This window comes from Nicrophorus vespilloides, unplaced genomic scaffold, assembly GCF_001412225.1.
Source record: "Nicrophorus vespilloides isolate i.1.1-1 unplaced genomic scaffold, Nicve_v1.0, whole genome shotgun sequence".
Lineage (NCBI taxonomy): Eukaryota > Metazoa > Arthropoda > Insecta > Coleoptera > Silphidae > Nicrophorus > Nicrophorus vespilloides.
Genome location: NW_017099854.1, coordinates 195,856 through 217,293, shown reverse-complemented (window position 1 = coordinate 217,293; position 21,438 = coordinate 195,856). Strand labels below are relative to the sequence as shown.

At 29.3% G+C, this 21,438-nt stretch overlaps 1 protein-coding gene across 1 annotated transcript in view; it reads left to right on the top strand.

Annotated features, from left to right (window-relative positions):
- The window catches only part of LOC108565836 (dipeptidase 1-like), a 119,987-nt gene that overhangs the window by 56,836 nt on the left and 41,713 nt on the right, over nucleotides 1-21,438 (top strand). The window contains exon 2 of the mRNA XM_017925484.1: nucleotides 9,991-10,120. Within this exon, the coding sequence (XP_017780973.1) occupies nucleotides 9,991-10,120 (130 nt within the window). The remainder of the gene's footprint in view (nucleotides 1-9,990; nucleotides 10,121-21,438) is intronic.

Genomic DNA, 21,438 nt, shown 5'->3' with positions numbered 1-21,438 from the left:
GAAATTATTTAACGAACATATTTCTTCGCTTAACAATAACACTTCTTCCTAAATCAGAACCTTTTTAAATTTGTGGTTGTTAACATTTTATCGGTAGAACATTTTCAATTTTCTCTTTGCCTTTGTTACGGACAAAGTTTTCAAAATATTCCACAAATACCATCTGCATTAAATAAAGTTCTACCTTTCGACATTAACAAAACCTATTGATTGAGCCATCGGGATAACTTCATTTTTTTTTTATTCTAGAACAACTTTTGGTCGTATTTTGAGGCAAACTTCATTTTAGTTTTTTTTGCGTTTTTTGATGAAGTTTTTCAAATCGGATCATTGTTTGAAATTATATTTAGAAACTTCATAGACATTCTGGTACATTTCAGAGTAATGCGAGAAATATACTTTAGTGTTTTAAAGTGATAAGTTTTTTAAATAATCTCTTAGTTTATGAGGTTTAAAAGTCTATACTTTTCATTCAAATGTTCAAATTAATAATACAATACAGTACAATTAATATTTCTTGTACAGTAGTGTATTTCGAAGTATTCTGTAATAATGTAGTATTAAGTGCACTTTAGTCATAGCAGTTTTTCATATATTCTCGCAATTTATGAGTTTTATAAGGAAATGCGCTTTAATAAAGAGATTCGCGCTTACGTAAACATAGTGTGAAGTAATTAATACCGATGCGCGTAGAAATTTTCCGCGTTGCATAATCCACCTGGCTTCTGGGTAACGTTAATTGTAATTCGTGTCGCCATTAATTCGCATAATTTATATTAATGCTCGAAGTTACAAAGGGCGAAGCGACGGCGCCGGCGACGGCGGAGGCCAAAAAGACCGAAAGCCCTGCGGTGGATCGCGTGTATAAATTTTGAAATTGGCCGAAACTATTCGAGCGGCTGTACCGAAAAAAAAATATATATAACGCGGTTTGTTCCAGCTCCAAATTGTGGTCTCACATAACACCCTACACAACTGCATTACATTTCATTCGAAACAATTGCATTGTATAAGCACGAATTTCGTTGATAATTTGATATTATTAGATTACAATGCCGACATTATCGCATTATAACTATTCAGATCGATTTTAATTAAATAAAACCTATCGATGTATACGCTTTGTGGGTGGATGTGTCGACCTAATCTTCTCAATTTCAATTAGAATTAAAATCTATATAGTAAACTGAACCGGTTCAACACTGTTAAGAACATTTTAAAATCCATTATTAATCCGATTGACGGATGGTGTTGTGTTAATTTATGTAAAACTTAATCAGTTTTTATGCAAATCTACTAAATACGTTCATTTAATAAAACTATTTATTTATGGTTACAATAAATTGTAATAATAAACATAATTAATTGTATACGGTATAAGTGCATAGACGGGGTTGTTATGTCCAACCATTATTATTGTAATTGTTATTATTAATATAGTGTATTGACAAACTAGAGACATCCAAGGCGTCTCTTAGTCGCATTATTATATAAACATAAGCATCAGCATAGAGGAATCTCTACCGTGATTCCAGTTCGATACACTTTAATATAAACAAAGGGGACCAAGCGTAAACATTCCCATCGATACTTCTATACCTTTACTCCGAATTCAAGTCTTTATTATAAACACATAAAGATCGTTACATGTACAATCGTAATCGATCATTTTTTTCATATAAACAAATGTATAGGAATTTGTCCCGGTCTTATAATAAACAAAACCACCAAGGTCGATTCCAGTGGGAACGTTTAATCATCAATATATACAAACCCTACTCCCGATCACAACTCCAACCCCGTATTAATAAGAATTAAATTTGTAAGTAGAATAAGTATTTAGAATTAATCTCAGTAAAACGTTAATATAACCAGCATAGTCTCATAAAACCTAAGACGAGTATAGTCTTAGTCAACCTACCAAAGTAACTACATTGTCTTGGAAAAAGACTCCAAGAGTACCAATTATTATAATGAAGTTATGTAAAAACAATTGAATTATTTAATTCGTACAACTGAGACTCCACAACGACAACACCAGACAATATTCCACTGTGTCCAGAATTCCATCTCTGGGACACGACAGGCTAATCTATACATTTTCCGGTAAATGTATACAGTTATCACTCCATTCGGAAAATATTCATTATATTCAATACATATTAGACACTGAAAATTAAGAAAAGTATATTGTACTTACTTTGAATGTAGGTGGTAGGGAAAAGTGTAAACGCAGACAAAAATGAGGTATGATGATTGAACGTATATTATGATTTACTACGTCTTTTTGGAAGATAGTATTGTTATTATTATTAAATTATTTATTTACATTCATAAAGTAAAATAAAAATTTGTTTGATTAATTACAGTTTGCATATATACAATTATACAAAAAAGATGCATAACCAGGTATCAGTAATTTTTTTATACTGAAGTTTAAAAAAAACTTGAAGTTTTTAACATGATGACCTAACAAGTTATAATTATTAAATTAGCTGGCTTCAAACTATGCGTGATTATACGAACTTTAGTGCGAGCTAATTAATTTATAATTAGAGTATCGGAACCGGTAATTCCTACTTCCTATATACACTAATTGCTGAACAAGGGTAGACGCCACAACCTTTCGCCTTCAATAATTAATACTTACAGAAGCAAAACAATCCAATATTGACTATTAAAATAAAACAGTACCAGAACGTAGACTTACGTAATATAACAATTCGATGGTTTTGATATTTCAAAAGTAACTATGTGAAAAACTACATTAAAAAAACTGTAGTTCATTTCATCCAAAGGTTTAGTCTAGGAAATTTATGTACACTGAAGAGGAAATTAAAATTAACTAAAAATATCAATTTCGAGGAAAAAGGCTAAAAGGTCAATAGCCGTACACAGTAGTTAATCTTCTTTTGTTAATTATAAAAATTATTATTGAATGTATTTTTGAATTTTTTTTCGTACTGATTATTGTTTTATTAATTCAATTTATAAAAAAATAATTATAAAAAGTATCGACCAAAATCTTTCTTCCCTTATTTAATTATACTATTAATAATATATAAAGTATTTGTAATTAGTAAATAATATAAGAATAAAATTTATTATATCATAGCAACACGCTGATAAATAATATTATTAAATGAGTTAATATATTTTACACATAAAATCACTAATAGAATTAACAACGCGCTTGCATAAATTTAATTAAATTATGATAATTAATTTAATTAACTCCAAATACTTGTAAATATAATTTCAATAATTTTATTTCATGAATTATTTTAAATGTAATGATGTTTTTCATTAGTGATATTTAATTAAAGATCCTTTCGAATCGTTAATCACTGAATTGAAAGCGTACATTTATATTTTAATAAGCATTATTTTTTTTAAGAATTTTATGTTTGTAATTTGTATTTCACTAATTATTTTAAATGAAATGTAAAAAAACAGCAGTTAATTTGCATGCGTTAATTACTGAATAGAATGGATAAAATCAGTATGACTTTGATTAGCACTTTGTTAAATGAAGTTACATTAAAATATAGTAAATAGATAAATTTACCACTTTTTTAGGCTTCGAATTATACCGAATTCGCGTTAATAGTAATATTGTGCATTTTTTTTTGGATATTTATCTATAGATTTATAACTAATACTTCAATTATTCAAATATATTTAAATTATATGAAAAACTAGTCATATGTGTTTTGCGTTACAAAACATATAAACTACAATCTAATTTCATACACTGAAACATTTTCGTCGATAGCCAAAAACCAATAAATTTTGTAAATGGAAAATGTGTAATTATCATTAATGAAAAATGCCTTAGAATGTGCTAATTATTAAATTTAAAACATTTATTATGCAGTAATTTTATGCATTTTTTTTGCTGAATTTAAGCTTCTCCATAGATAACACTCAGCAACGCGCTATGTATGAGCCACTGAACGTGATATACTCATGCATTATATAAGTAAGAGCAGACAATAAATCTCTAAGTTAATGCTGATTTATATTCCACGCAGAAAATACACCAAAAGCCGGCAATAATACTCCATTGAATCTCAAATAACCTAATTTAATTTACATTATTTTCTTAGGCCTATGTTTAAAAAAAACTTTCTTATAAAATATCACCAGAAATAAGAAAAATCCAAATGTTTAAAATTTTCATTTATCAAAAGTTTTCTTAGAAAATATTCAGAATTATAATAAAAATATCAATTTTAAATAAATACACGTTGTTGTGAGCCCTAAGCACTAATTTCTGTTTTTCATCTCTTACTTAATGTAACTTAACTTCAAAATAAGTATTCTAAGCCTCCGGTCGTTTCAAAATAAATAAATATAACAGTAGAAACAACTATTCAAAACATGGCTTAATTGAGTAGGCCCCTAAAGAGTATTAGTTCACGACCCCTAAACGATGTTAGCTGAGGTTCCCAACCTTTTTTGTAACATATCATAATACGCCATATTATTAAACTCTAGGCGTGTCCATTTTTTAATTGCGCGGGCCCCACATTTGGAAAACTGCCCTAAACAGTATTAGTCGAAGGCTCTCTGCTCAATTCCTTTGTTGCGTGGGCCCCAAAAAATCTCGTATGCCCTAAACACTCAATGGAATACGTTTTTATTGTTGATTTTTATCATACCGCATGTTATTTTGAAATGTCATAGCTTGATGCGAAAAATGTTATACAGAGTGAAAAATATTATCATTAATATTGTTCGTTTGTCAGAGCAGCACTATTTAATGCATTGTGATTTATGGATGAGGTCCCGTTTTGTCTGCTCGATTTTTGTATGAAATACGAGTGGCTTGTTGACAAACACGTTGGATCATATAACAAATGGTCGTCCGCAGTAATACGGCGTGCCTTGAATTAAGGTAAGTGCAACAGGGTTGAAGTCCCTGTCCACTAAGTGGACGGCTGGGAAATTTAAAATAATAACCATTGTTAGGCAGGTATCACGAGAATAAGGAACACGACGAGGTTACAAACAACAACAATAAAATAATCTACGCGTACAGATTTTTTTATATCAATTATTCAAATATGATTTTTTATGAAGACACTATATTTTTTTACATAACTGAATAAAATAAGAATATGTAAGGATTTACTGCCTGTACAAGTATTTACATGTAATATAAAACGGTGGCAATCGCAAGCCCGACAATCGAAATCCCGTCTATCGAAATCCCGTCTATCGAAATCCCGACGTTCGAAATCCCGAGTGTATCGAAATCCCGACGTTCGAAATCCCGAGTGTATTGAAATCCCGACGTTCGAAATCCCGAGTGTACCGAAATCCCGACTACCATAATCCCGACAATCAAAATCCCGTTAAAAAAAGTTAAAATATAGTTATATAAATGTAAATAATTGTAAAATGTTTAAATTTATTAAAAATAAATTTGTTATGAATAGTAGAAATAATATTTAGCAAATATTATTTGAATTTGAATAAGTTTTTACATGTATTTTTATCAAATTAAATGATAATATTTCAATAATAATTGTATAATTTTAATACAATTATTTATATATTCATAACCAATGTGTATTATTTTATATGAATTTATTTTGAATACAAATAAATATTATACAAATAAAATAATACAAATTGGAAGTTACAATAGTTTTGCTATTAAAGCAAACACATTTAGTTAAATAAGAGATTTATAGTTGTGAACATGCAATTAATATGAATAATTCCAGTTACTTTAGTCTATCGTGAACCTGTTTAAATCTCCGTTCGAATGTCTTCAGTGCATGCGAGACGCGTAGCTCAATAAGTCTCTATTTCGTGAGTTGCATCAGTAAATCACCTGTCAAAGTAAGCTCTAAATCAGCTCTTACAACAAATTACCAACGATTAACACTCGTATTACAAATATAAACTTAAAATATAGAACAATTTCTTTACGTAATTATATTAATTAATAAAATCTATTTTTTCTATTAATATAGATACAATTATAACGCAAACTTTGTAATTGCTCTTGTATACCTACCTACCTACTTTTTTTTAAATTTGAATATTTAGAATTTTTTTGTTTTAATTAAATTTTATTTTTCACATATTCTTACTAAACGAATCTCACATTCTTTTTTTTGGTAATTTGATTAATTTGGATTATATTCATAAATTTGTATATCTAATTTAATAATTCAAGTAATATCAATAAAAATATATACATGTTTTGCCCAATATGTATCGAAATTAAACGTATTGTATAATAACACAAGGTAATTCTTTCCAGTTACAAAAGTTATGGTTAGTATTCTATACACTGGCTTCTCACAGACAACATGCGAGTAATGAAGGGTTAAAAGATGGTCTACTCCACTCAAAGGCAAAATGTAATGCTACAAAGAATTTTGAGAAAGTATACTTCTAAGAAACCGTGCAATTGAAGTCTCGTGTTATAAAAGTTTCTCTTTACATATTAATTTGTATTTTATGGGAAACAATAAAAACAGATATAACTGATGGAATCTATGTGACATATTCACCTTCATTGCATAATTCCAATTATTATATAAACTTAATATTTTAACCCTTTGTCGTCTGATGGTACTTTTAAGTATTTTTTTCTTTTTTTTTTGATGAAACTATTGATTGGAGCATTTTTTATCACGTTTATACATCCAGTTTTATATGTAGTGGAACCTCGCTTAACGAGTTTAATTCGTTCCAAAATTTCCGGATTTTTCTCGTATAATGAAATAATCGTATAGTGAAACATATTCAAAAATGCACATACTATGTATACACAAGTTTTAAAAATGATGAAGCAGGCGCGAAATCCGGGACTTCTCTTCTCATCGTCACTCGTTATGCAAAACGTCGCTAGTTAAGAGAGTCATTTTTCTTACAATTCATTTTGCTCGTTAATCGAGATTCCACTGTATATTTATGAAAATGAATCTGTTTTTGAAATCTAAATCACTATAATTCACTTAATTTAAGCTTAAAATTGCCTGACTTTACCAAAAAGTGCCCATTATCTTTTAATTGAAAATATTGCTGATATTTAATAAAAAGTTATAGGCAACTTAACTTTGATGTGTTTTAAAAGAAATCCAAAAATGTAATCTATTTTTTAATTTTCACTATGTTCACTAGGTAACAAAGGGTTAAATTGCAACAAAAATTAAATAAATTATAGTTTCTCCAGTTAATCGAATATATTTCGAAGTATCTGTCATTATACTAGTAGAACTATTTCAAAGGGCTTAAATTCATTTGCGACATACATTTCCAGCAAGAGCAGCTCTTTTCCTAATAGGGTCTTTTAACTTTTAAACCGAATTTCCCTACGTTTGATGCTATGCGAATCGAACATTTCCTATATGTTATATAATCAGTAGCTCGATGTCAAACTAATTTATTAAATATCGAAGTTCCAAAAAATAAAATCTGTTATATTACAAAGATAATTAATTACATTCAATTATCGTTAAATTTTAATAAGATTTAAACAGTTAATTAATTGCAATCAATTATTGCAAAAAATAATGCATCAAATAACGAAAACCTGAAAAATTAAAGCTGTTAATTACAATTAGTTATTATAAAAAGAATTATTTACTATGGACTTTATGAACGAACCAATAAATTTTGTAAAATTAATTATTTACATTCAATTATTATAAAATTAAATATTTATATCGCAGAGAAGGACTATTTTTCAATTAATTTTATTTATTCAATAATGAAATACCAATAAATACGAGCTATTAGGTAACAAAGCTAATTAATTACAATTACTGTGCAGAAAATTAAACTTAGAGTAATTCAATTATTGTAAAACACAGCAATTAAAAAAAAGATGCACTCATTTGCATATACTGAATTTCCTACACTACACGAGTTTGTTTATTGTTATTTGATAAACCCGTCGAATGATAAATGTGGGGTAGGGCAGAAGCCTCCGATAATCCAATGGATATTCATTAAAAGTTTATTAGTTTGCACCCGGCTGTATCTCCGTGGAAATTCCGCATGCAAACGCCAATTTTTAGTCGTAATGATTTAATGCTCTCCCACACATTTTTTTTAGTAACACAATCGCATGGACTGTATATTATATCTAGTTTTATTCAAAACCAATTCCACAGCTCAAACACATTTCCAAAATGAAATCACACAACGATTGCTTTAATAAACTATTTCTGTATTATGATCAATAGTTCTTAGTAACAGTTTATGTTTGATTACAATTATTTTATTGTTATTTGGTCTAAACTATTGATTGGGGCATATTAATTACTATGTTATACAATTACCTAATTAATGAAAGACAAAAAACAGTGTGAAATAAAAAATAATAAATTATTTATTACAATGTGCTAATTTTATATTACTTAGTTATAATAAGATTTCTATCAGACTATAAAACAATACATGTTTTTTTAAATAAATTAATATAAATTCATTACCGATAAACGGACAATCTGATGACGGGTAAATTTTTACAACAAATACCGGTAATTTCAGTAATAAAAAGAAGAAAAATCAAGTGAAATTGTTACCTTTTCATAGTGAAACTCTCGAGTTTTGAGGCATAAAAAGACTTAAATCAAAAGTAAGATAAATCTACTTCAATAAGATAATTTAGTAGATATTTTCATGATTTACTTAAAAAAAAATAACAAATAGCTTTATGCATGAAAACCAGTGATTCAATTTTAGATAAACATATGTTTCCATTCTATTTTTTTTAAATACAATACAGCAGTAATCTAAATTGAACTCAGTTAAATTAAACGAATTAATATCGTTACTATATGTGCGCATGCATGTACATACATTTTTTTCATATCCAGTATTGTTGAGCAAAAAGGTAATTAAACCAAATCCGGTGACTATATTAAAGCGAAACGGAATTATTTAACATTAAAATGCAATTAAATTAAAATAAATATAATGTAGTTTTATTGTCCGTTTTTATTAAGCGTGAAATTTTAAAATTTTAATTAAATCGCGACCAGCATAAAGGATTATCATGAAAACGGGTTTCCCTCCGATTATAATAGTGTACTCTTTTTTTTTAATTCGCTGCATAAAATTCTCATGCTTCATTATTCAGATTTCGGCTTTTATTATAACTATACACTTTTACATATTAAAGTTTGAATAGTACCGTTTAATTAGCCCATAGAATAAAGTTGTAACGATACTTTTGTAATTAAAAACAAGTGGTACGTGGCACATTAATTATTGAACGGTTTTTAGTATCGCATTGGGAGGTTTTCATAGATTACCGATGTGTTGTGTAGAATGTTTAATGGTATATGGAATAATTTAACTGGTCTCTACATTTATATATGTTAAAGTTTAAAATCCAATCAATATATGAACAAAAGCGAAAAAAAAACTAAAAAAATTGGAAAAGCTTCCAATAAATATACTGATTTATTCATTATCTTTACTTTGTACAGGGGCGAATCTTTGTGGGCTTTGTATACAGCCCTTATACAATAATATTAGCTTTGGTTTTCTAGATTTTTTAGACAGCAACTACATTAAACAAAGATGATTAATTTTAATTTCTAAGATTACTAAAACTTACCCTATTTTAAAACTGGTAAAGAAAAATATTTTAAAACCACTACTTGCGTGGAGTCTGACGGACTCTGCTAAGAGTATTAATATGTATTTACAAATCATCAGACCGTATGAAGAAAGTATTGTCTTTATTAGTAATTAATTTAAATTGTAGATACATTAAAGATAATGTGAGGAGTAATTGCTTAAACAATTGCATGTTATTAATCAAGTAATATCTTACATATTCAATTGTCCCTACAATGGGAGTTGTGGCTTTGTCTGGTACCCAAGTACACACCTTACGTTTGTGAATCTGTCAATCCTTGCGATTAGTTTGGGGTGTTCGTATTTGCTTTCGGTTCTAATTATATTGTGGGGTTTGTGTGAGCACCAATTAGTTACATGTTTGTTTTGCAGGAAGAGAGATTTCCACCGGCACCGGACGTAACCCGAAGACTTGGCGCGACGACACCCATAGGAAAGGGCGATACGCCGCCGTATTATAGGGCTGCATCGGTCACCAACAGCTCCAGCACTCAGTCTTCCCGTGAGTACAAACAAAACATTACACCTATTCCTATATCTGTATATATAAATAAATATAAAACAAATAACAAGCATCCGCCTACGCTGCCTTTTTTTCGCCGACCTTTGCAGAAATTGGATGCTCAGGATTATGCAATCGGAAGGCAAACAGACGGCGTCTAGCATGTCATGTTTACGGACAAGATCAAACGTACAATTTACCTTAAACATGGGATGCTATTACCGCTTCACTCAGAATCTCTTGAGTTTCATGTAATCACCGAATAAACATAAGGCGGAAAATTCGACATGCCTTATGCTTTTAATGCTACCAAACTTCTAACTATACAAATAATCACATAAAATTCTACTGTTCTTATATTTTCGTTTAAGCATCAAATTCCCTTAGTCAAATAAATTTTCAGCTAGACATGTTTTTCTCAAAAACATGTATATTAAACATTTATATTAAAATATAAATGATATAATTAAAAATTAAATGGATAATATCAAAGAAAGTCATAAGTTCATATATGAGACGTTATTTTAGAAAGTGTTGTTTTTAAGGCACTAGCCAATATATAATAAAGGGCAGTGCACACTGAAGTCGTAACAATCAATGATAATTGTAATTAAATCGTTGATTTTTCACTATGACTATTAAAAATGGAATTATACCACTTAAAAAGAAACTGAAACTTGAAAATAAATATAAAAATTTCTTTAAATAAATAAAATAGAAATAATTCCAAAATATATATGCTCAGAAATAATATTTATTGAAAATAATAATAACATTAGTTAATACAAATAAAATGAACCTATTGCAAGTATTATTTTGATTTAAAAATAAAAGTTTTCTGCATTACAGAATGACTTTTACCAATCATTTATTATTTTTTCAATAGCCCTGCGGTGTGCGTTTCGCGGCTTTAGATCGTTTTGTTGTCGGTTTATTTTTTGCGGAAAATTCATTTTCGCAATCGTTTGCGCTTTCATTATTTCTCGCAATTATTCGTCCGCAATGCGCGCAATAATTTTACACTAATTCCGGCGACCGCCCACGAATATGTTTTCGGATATTTATGGGTTCAAACGCGTAAACTGGGGTTGTCTCCCTGCCACCCCAAATCCCAGGATTCGAATGCCGCACAGGCTATTCCTTCAGTTAAACATTAACGTCAAAATGTTTTCGCTTTTGCTGTACTCGTAAATCGTGCGTGTGTTTTGCATTATTAAAATAGTTTTACTGTTTCATCTGAATGAGGTTATGGGGAGTTTTTTTTATATATGTACATACAATAATATATTAAATATGAATGGTTAGCGTGGTTTGAAATTATTGATTTTTATACTCGTAAAATCTTGATTTAATGCAATGAATAAACATAAAATACGGATGCGCCGGGTGATTTCGTTAAAAACCTCGGTTCTGCAACTATTTTTTCCCAACGGTCGTTTTAAAAACCAAATTGTTATATAATACAAACACTTTAACCAGAAAATTTATGAATATTACAAAGATTAAATGATTAATTTGCCTTTATTGCTTTATAACAGAGATTAATGTACAAAATTGTAAACAAATACAATTAATACATATATAAGTAATATATAAGAGTGTATATGCAATAATAAGAAATGTCATTTTTTGTTGCATTACTTTGAAACAACTTTGTCATCGGTTTGCTTTGAGATAACATGTCATGTTTAGTATCATTTTGTATCTCTGATAGTAATCTTTTTGTTTTGACAATTATATTTGGCCTATATTACAAAAAATACGAAGGACAGAGATTGACGAGACATATTTTTGACATTATATGCTGTTTTTACTTGATACAAGATTTAAATCCAAAGAAGCTATACAAGACCATTTGCGATATTTATTGAGTCATCTTAAATTCTAGAAAGTGTGTAGATAGTTTCAAAAGTTCTAAAGTTATGGTACGGAGTTCAAGGATAAACCAAAATTAGGGAGACCTCTTAAGATCAATAATGACACTTTAAACTCATTGGTGGAGTCCGAACCAACGTAAAACAATTAAGGAATTATTACAAGACCTTGCTGATCAATAATGAAAGATCATTTGAAAAGACTTAGGAAAAAGATAAACAAGAAATTTGAGTGGCGCACGAACTTTCGGCAACGACATTTGAACAACAAATCATCTTTCATCTCTCTTGTCCAGATATGAGACCATTTCGTTTCTTAGAAAAATTGTTAATAGGGATTAGAAGTGGGTCTTTTCAGCAATTGAATGAGAAAAATACGGGTTTCGTTAAATGATGTTTTATATAAAAAAAGATTTTGATATATTTTTCATCATCAGTATACATTTTCAATGTTTGTTTACTGTTTTCAATATTAGACACATTTTGAAGTAAATTGTGATAAAACTTTGAATATATTATAATAACCATATAAACACCCCGTGATGAATCAGTGGTCATTGTGAATGATTTGAAAACGCTTTTCTTTATGTCCATATAAATAATTAAGTATTATGGAATATTATATTATGTACAAAAGTTTTATATGGTTATGAAAACGTCTAATTTACGTCATTATGAATCAACTGTCTCTACCAATCAGTTGCAAATACTAAACCAATCCTTAATTTAAAAAAAAAAATCATAAAAGTCCATTTATTATTGCTTAAATATTGTATATAAATTTGCTTTTTAAATTATTTGCAAAATTTGCATGGTATTGAATAATATATCATTTAAAATATGTACTTAAAAGGTGCTCCAGTAATAATATAGTAGTTGCGTTTTACAACGTATATTACTACATATACCTAATGACGTTATTATTATAATAATTAAATGTACATTGCATATGTTATATATTATTCAAGAGCTTTTAAACTATTTTATTAAAATTGTCTATGAGGTGTATTTATACAATTATATATTAATAAAATATTATATATAATATTCATGCTTTTTATAAAATGTTCATTTAATTCAAGCCATTGAATATAGTGTATTGAAATTATTGAAATTTTAATGCAACAGGAATAATTACAAAAAAAAATATCTTTGCTAAGAAATACTACATTCCTAATTATATTGATATAAACTTACCATTTGATGATTATTGAATGCTTCACTTTTCTAGAAATTATTCAATCAATGTTGCACTTAATATAACATAAATTATTCATCTGGGATGTGAAATAAACATAATTTGACAGATGTCAAATAAATTTATGAACGTTGTATTCTTGGTTACAATTAATTCTTTGATCTTGGGTATCGTGATACAAATAAATAAGGTATAATTTCGCATATGTTGTCAGGTGATAGGATCAAAGTGATGTAATTTGGCGGGAAGTATTTAAATTTGTGGAAGTAGTCAATAAGCATAAAAATACAGCAATATCTTACATATTCCAAGTAATTGGTTTCTGCAATATCCCTGACTGCAGCAAGGGATTAATGTATTAGCTAATTCTCAACTTGGATTTTTTATATTTTTTTTGATATGACTTTATATACTGTTGAATTGAACCTTATATAATATACGGTTTTTCGTAAGTCGAATTTGTTCGTAAGGCGGGAGAATTTTAAAATTTCAAACTATACTTTATCATGATTTTTCCATATATATATGTTAAATTCCTTATTACTGTCTACATAGATATGAAAAAATAGATTGAAATAAACAAAATACTTACTTACAAATACTTTTCAATGTAGACATCACCATTATTTAATAAATAACGGCAAAAGAAACAAATGCAACAAAACAGATAGTACATCTTTTAAAAATATTATATTTTATTAAAGAAATTATCAATTTTTGTTTGGATAGTTAATTTAGAATCATTTTGTTCGTAAGTCCGGGAGTTCGTAAGTCGGGGGATACCTGTATTTGTATGATGTAAGTATTTGTTTTTGGCGGATTGTTAATACAAATTTGTAGTCTAGTAAATGTAAGTCTTGTTTTACTTGCCTTGTTAGTATTCAGGGTAGACCACATGTTAGATACATCGTTTGTATATTTTTTTCTGAAGATACATATAATTACACAAAAATTGCAAATAAACATATACCCAGAGGACAGCTAAATTGAGGGTGAGTCAGATTAATGGGAATACCAAAATGTTATCTATAATGAACCATTTCTAGGGCGAAAGGACGACGCGACGCTGCGCCACTTATTAACCACTAGACACCTCCTGGCCCTGTAAATTAGAAGCGCGAGCGTTTCCGTCGACCCCATCCTCACAACCCTCGATTCACACACCACCCTCAATTTCAACCCACCGATTTTCGTCCTATGCACGCTTAACACACCGATGTAGTTCAATTTGCACCGGATTACCATTTTCAAATAGCGCTAAGGGACTAACAACATTCACAGACACAATCTTGCATACACATACAGCGACTCCTGGGCATTAAGACTCACCCTCCCACGCGAATATATTACACGACGGTATTAGAAAATCTTAGTCCCAGAAATATTGCCTTCCAGTCTTACGCCAGAAATTTAATTAAACTATTTACAATCTCAAGACGTCTCCAACGTACAAGACACTATTTTAAACAAATTTAAGACGACCTTAAATTTTCACGTATATTTTTTTTTCGGGTACTTGATGTTACACAGTTTAGAATTACTTTGCTGTTTCAGGACTAATTTAATGATAGAACTGAGACAATTATTACAGTTTCTAGTTTTTACATCACAAATTATATAAATATAGTGGAACCTCACTTAGCAAGTTTAATCCTCTCCAAAATTTCTGGATTTTTACTCACATAGTGAAACATATTCAAAAATCCACATAAGATTTGTAGACAAGTTTTAAAAATCGTTAAGCGAGTCATTTTTTTTAGAATTAATTTTGCTCGTTATGGGAAATGCTCGTTATACAAGGTACTCGTTAAACGACGTTCCACTGTATATTGATAACTATTATTGACAAATACAGAAATTATATACGGTATACCTCATCTAATACTTAGAACTCGTTCCAGGATGAAAGAGATTAAACAAATCACATTGAAATAGCTCATTTTAATTTATCTACGCAAATTAAACACTTTTTTATGTTTCGTATAGAAATTCTCAAAATTATTATTTGAACCAGATGTGATATCAATATTTGTTTAAGCGCATCAACGCTGTAAACTGTGGCATTATTCGTTAAGTATTAGTTGGGTCAGAGCTAATTGTGTAAGAAGCGTTATAAGTAAATAAACCATCTGGAATCCACAACCTTTTTCTTCATCGTCCAATTGCTATTATTTGAATTATTTTTTTCTCTTTGCCCTTTTTCTACAAAAAAATGATCAACTATTCCAAATGCCTATTTTTCATAGGTTTTTCGCCCTGAACAAAATAAATATATAATTTTACATACATAATATAATATAATTATAAGTATTGTGATATATAAGTATATAAGTGAGAATGCGACGTGTATGATCCCATGAGTCTCTGTGATTTAGGTTTATTTGCTAAGAACAATACAAAAACTAGAGTTCTTCAACCAAAAGAAATTTATAAATAAAACTATATTTAATAATTAAGATTTTCTGTCATTTATACTAATTATTTATGTTAAGATGTTTTCATCTTAATTCACCATTTTCCAAGAGATTTTTCAACTTAAGATTTTTTATTGTACAAAATCATTTGTGATCTAGTAAAGTAATTGTAGCATAGTGCGGGCAATCATTTCTGCCAAAATACTGGACTGTTTGAAACGGGACTAATAATAAACCGCAAAAAAATAGACAATAATTTTCTGTACTATTTTTAAAATTTTCAAACATTTAGGAATTTCTGACTGATCGAAGTTTATCGTTACTAATATTTAAAAAAAAATATGTTTATCATGTTAAATCAATTTCTATTGTTATATAATGTTTTTACCAACAATTAAAACACAAGTCATTTGGTTAAAGAATTGAGTATATATAAACTTATCCTACATTTATTTATGTAACGTTAAGATTCCCTATTATTTACACCATTCCTTATCTGCACTAAATTGCTCATTTTTACTTCTAAGAAGAAAAAGAAGAAGAAAAAAGACGGTGCTTCGTAACAGCGAAAAAGGAACATTGCACGTATAACAGGCTCTCGCGTTCAGCTAGCTGACAGCTTTACGTTTTTGCTGGAGCTTCCGATGTTGGTCTCGATCTATACTGTGGTGTTAGATGAGAAGCCCATCCCATCTCGTTGCAGTTTTTCAAACCGAAAATCTGTTTGTTAAGAAGGAATACACGAGAATATGCGATCGATATTAACGTTTCGATTGCGTTGCAGAATTTGCAAATCCGCCGATGCGAACGCAATCATTATATCGGCATTAAAAGGATACCGCTTTGATCGTTGAATATTTTAATATCAATATCAATCAAAATGCAATCCAATCTCCGACGCTGCGAATGTTTGAATGCAACTTGCAGCTACGCACATTTAATTGAAGTCCTACACCATCCGAATACTAAACATCGCAATTAATTTTGACATATCAAAAAAAAAACGTACAACACGATTTGGATGAATGATATTATTGATATTGTAACAATAACTCATGTAAATTAAATCAAATAATTTACAGACTTTTTTTATTCATCGTTTTTAATTCCAAACGTTGAAAAAAAAACTAATATCTCGAAATATACAACTGTTTTGCTGCACTATCTATTATTTTATTCTATTTATTTTATAATTATGTACATTCTATGTTAATTCTGTAGTTTATTTTAATTTTACAGTATTTACTAGTAGGTAATATCAATATGAATTTTTGCAAAAAAAAATATATTTTTTTAATTACATAATAATAATAATATTTATTGAAACAGTTGAACCATCTATCTTTTTGTCTTTTTTTTGTAGCAAATTTTATATTTATCAGTAATTAAAAGATTTACATTCATATCATTTTGAGTACTAATTAATTTATTAATTATTAAAATACTGTATTCTTGCTAATTATTGAAATAGCAATGTTAAACAAATGTAATAACGCTAAAATGTTGAAATAATTTCCTCTACATAACGTTGAAATAAAACAGGTTACCACAACAATAAACATGAGATGAAATACATTGTACGAAATTAGCGAAGCTCTGTGCATAAATAACAGTAGTAAGATATATTGCCTGTCTTAACAATAATATTAATTACACGAAGTGTATGTGCGGATGACTGTGTGGGTATGCGTAATGTTCATGGCTGCCTGCAAAAAGTCTGTGAGGGGAGAGTGGAGGTTTGTGAGTGTTCTTCGAGGGTTCTCTCTGCGACGGAAGATGGAGAATGGAGACTTTTGAAAACTTTTCAATATTCCGAAATGCGCTTTTGTGCCGCTACGCCGCGAAGAAAACAATAAGAAGTTTGTCGGCCGAACGGTTATGGCTAAGTTAAGTTTCGCAATTAAGCTGAACTTTAAAGTGCGACAACGCTCGGAGGCAGAAAAATAAAATGTTATCTCGGCACCGGTATAAACATTGTCAGGATTCCGATTACATTTGAAGGATTTCGTCAGTTTAACGATCAATTTGAGATTGATTATAAGTTTGTATAATTGTACTAAGCTGTAATTGTTTTTGTCGATGCAGTTTCTTTACGTTTTATCGTATAACTTCACAAACAGTCACGCTAATTAAATACATTTTCACTATAATTAAAGCTAAAACTACCGGCTTTAACCCGTAAGTACTATTGTAGAGTGTATTTAGGGTCAAAGTGATCATCATCAATATTTAGACAAATTCTGTACAATTGCTCAAAGTGTTTTATGAAATAAAATCAGTTTTATAAAATGCATTATGTGAAGATATAATTAGATTTGTTTAGTGCTTTCATATTTAAACATTTGAATTTTAATGATCAAAATATAAGTTTTGTAAAACGTGCCCGAAATACAAGCCAGTTATAAAAAATTATACTGAAACGAAAGCCAAAACTAATTACTAATTTGTATGTAAAATGCTAATTTTTAATTGATTTTACTGCTTGCTGTTCACCCTTACTAAGGTATTAAGGAACTTAAAATATGGAAATGATATATAATAGCACGGCGTTTAGATCAGGATCTGCGTTATTCAAAAGGTTTTCGCATAAAGTTCAGGATGAATATAAGGATTAGGCATGTCCAGTGCAGGTATGTTTGCGGGGCAGATAATTCCGCAGCGTTTGAACCGTGCTGCAATACATTTCCCGGTATTTTTGAAACGACCGCAGGAATTTATTTCGTCCTTTCCACGGGCAGCTGCATAAATGGGGACGCAGCAAGATGAAAAGCGAGACACAGAATGAAAATAAAAAAAAGAAGATGGAAAAACGAACAGGAGAAGACCGAACAGCGACAACCGGCAAAACATTTTTGCATATTTTTGTTCGCATTAGGAGCAGTATATTTGCATAACTCCGTTTGTTAAGTTAAAATACATGTAAACTGCATCGCATAAAAAAATCCATAATATAATCAGCGCTTACGCTATTTTATTTGTCGGATTTTTCCTGTTTTTTATGTGGATTCGTGGTGAATCGGCTGCGCCGATCCTATTTTGCATATCGATATTGCGACCGTCCGCTGCTGTTGGATCAATCAATTTAACTGGAAGTTTGAGCTGCGGATCATTTATCCCGAATTTAAGTTTATCGTGTTTGCTAGTGAAATACTATCTGATGACTTCTGCTCTTCCTCCCTGCGTGTATCTGTTGTGCGTTATCTGAATGTGCATTGGAGAGAGCATTCTGCTAATTCCCATAGATAAGGGCGCTAAAACGGGGTTTACCATTTTGCGTTTTGCGATATGGAAACTACCAGTGACATGCAAACAGTGAGAACTTTGCATCTCACTGCAAAATTACAAATTGAGGAAAAAAATTGCAAACAACATTTTTAATTTTGTTGCGTTGTATTTACAATTGTAACACGCTTCGTGTAATTAGAATGGTTTTCGGGGGGCCGTAATTAAAATAATTATATAATTTATGGAAGCCATTGCAAACATTTGTGTATGTGTCCACGGATAGTAGCTGCGGGTTTAGAGGTGGACAAGGATCTGCTTGGGTCATGAGCGTGAGGCTCTGTGGAGGATTAAAGAGGATCGTTGGTCAAAGGCACGTCGGGCAATTATATTTGAAGATCCTTGCGAGGATCAAAACTAGAAGAGTACATAAATAATATCGTTGTTTTGTGCAGATAAAATACGGTTTTTTTTTATATTTAACATCCAACTTCAATACATATAAAGTTCAAAATTTTACTAATTAGATGGTTGGGATTTTTATTACATAAAGAATAGAGATTTTAATAAGCATCACTTAAAAATAGAAAGTAATATCAAAAAGTTTGAATTTAATAAAAAATTTAATCTTGTTTTAATAAATCGACATAAATTATTTAATGAGTGAATCATAAACGGAAAGTTTTCTAAGAATGTATTATAAATAAACTTGTTTCTTTTTAAATAAATGATGGATTCAAAATATTATATCTGCTATTCTTCTTTATCTTCTTCCTTCTGGAAACCCTTTCATATTAAGCTGGGTCCTATTGACCCATTTGCTAATCACATATCGGTAGGATAATTTACTATCTACAATAATTAAACAAATTGGTGAGTATCAGGTCGAAATATCTGATATCTGCTATTATTTCTATGTGAAATAGAATTTCAGGAAATGCATAGAGAAGTAGGAAAAAGGAAGGTTAAAAAAAAATAACAGTTCATATAAATTATGAACGTTCCCTTGTGGACTTGGATCAAATCAAAAGAAAGAAATATGAAGGGACGAGGGAAAAAAACTTTATTGAATCAGACGAGAAAAGAATATCGAGATCCAAGCAATCAAGTAAAACATTGTTATTGACTAAGGCAATATATTATGAATAGAATGAAATATTTGTATTAAAATTTGATTTTTTAATAACGATTATATCAATATTCAATAAAAATTACTTGTGATTTTTGTTTATTTAAATTGGATTGATCACATACATTTTAAAATTTATTAACAAATAAAAAAATGAAAATAAAATTTGATTTAATCAAGAGAAATACAGGTGTAAATAAATAGTTATATTTATTATAATTTTATTTAATGATATAAATCATTAATAAAATGTAAGTATACATAAAATAAATGGATAAAGAAGAGTTGACTAGATAAATAATAATAACTCAATATTCATAGTTATAAGTTTGGTGCCATGTCTGCCCGAAGTTTTAGTAATATTATTATTTAAATTCATAGAATGAAGGACTCAATCCTCTCCCCATGTTTGTCATTATGTAAGCTAATATCATTTGTATGCAAATGCTCAGAGATGTATGCAACGAATGCTGTTTCCAATAAAATACATTCTATTTTTATAGCATTTAGATTTTGATGTGTAATTGAAATATAAAATATGTCTTTTGATTGTATATAGTATAAAATATCGATATTCTAGAAAAGTAAAGTAAAATTTATTATATACTAACATATTGACTGTATTGTTATATAGTGCATTTTGGGGATGCAATTGTGTCAAACCGTTATTATTACAATTATTATTCCGACGGCATCTCTTAGTCGCCTCATTATATAAACATATACCTAAACATAAAGGAACCTTCACCGTGAGACCGATTGTACCGTTCCTTCATATTTTCAACTTATAAACAAACTGCAGAATAGACAGATCCCACGGAAAACAGTGATCTGAAGCGGAGCGTCTTCTTAAAACTTGCTCCTCAAACTCCCATCCCATTGTTTAGTTAATTATATAAGTAGAATAAGTAATTTGTAATTTAGTCTTAGGAAGAACATTGAACAATCAAGTCGTATCGAATATTTTAATAATAAACAACAAGTAAAACTCGTTCAATTCATAATTTTACCAAACCTAACACTAGAAAACAGACAACGGAAGATAATATCCCACAGTGTACCTAAATCCATCCCTGGGACACGACACTAATGTAAAATAATTTTATCGCTAGGAGATATTCTGAATTTCAATAATTGATCTTTCACTGAAATGCGTCGGCATTGTGATCTTCAAGGGATACTTTATAACTTGTAAAAAAATATGACTTTTTCAAACCTCTCAATCTTTCAGGAGCCAATTTTGGATTTTTCCAATTTATTTTATCTAATACAAGAACATTAGAAAGAAAAATAAAGGAGAATAAACAATTTTTGTTGTATTATGTAACATAAGACTCTTCATAATATTAAAATATACTAATTTTAAATAAATATTGTATAGCTAGAAAAAAACGAAATAGATTAATTTAGGCCTATAAATAAGAGCTTAAGAAGTCAAACGAATACATTAATCTATCATTGAATTGAATCAAACCATTGAC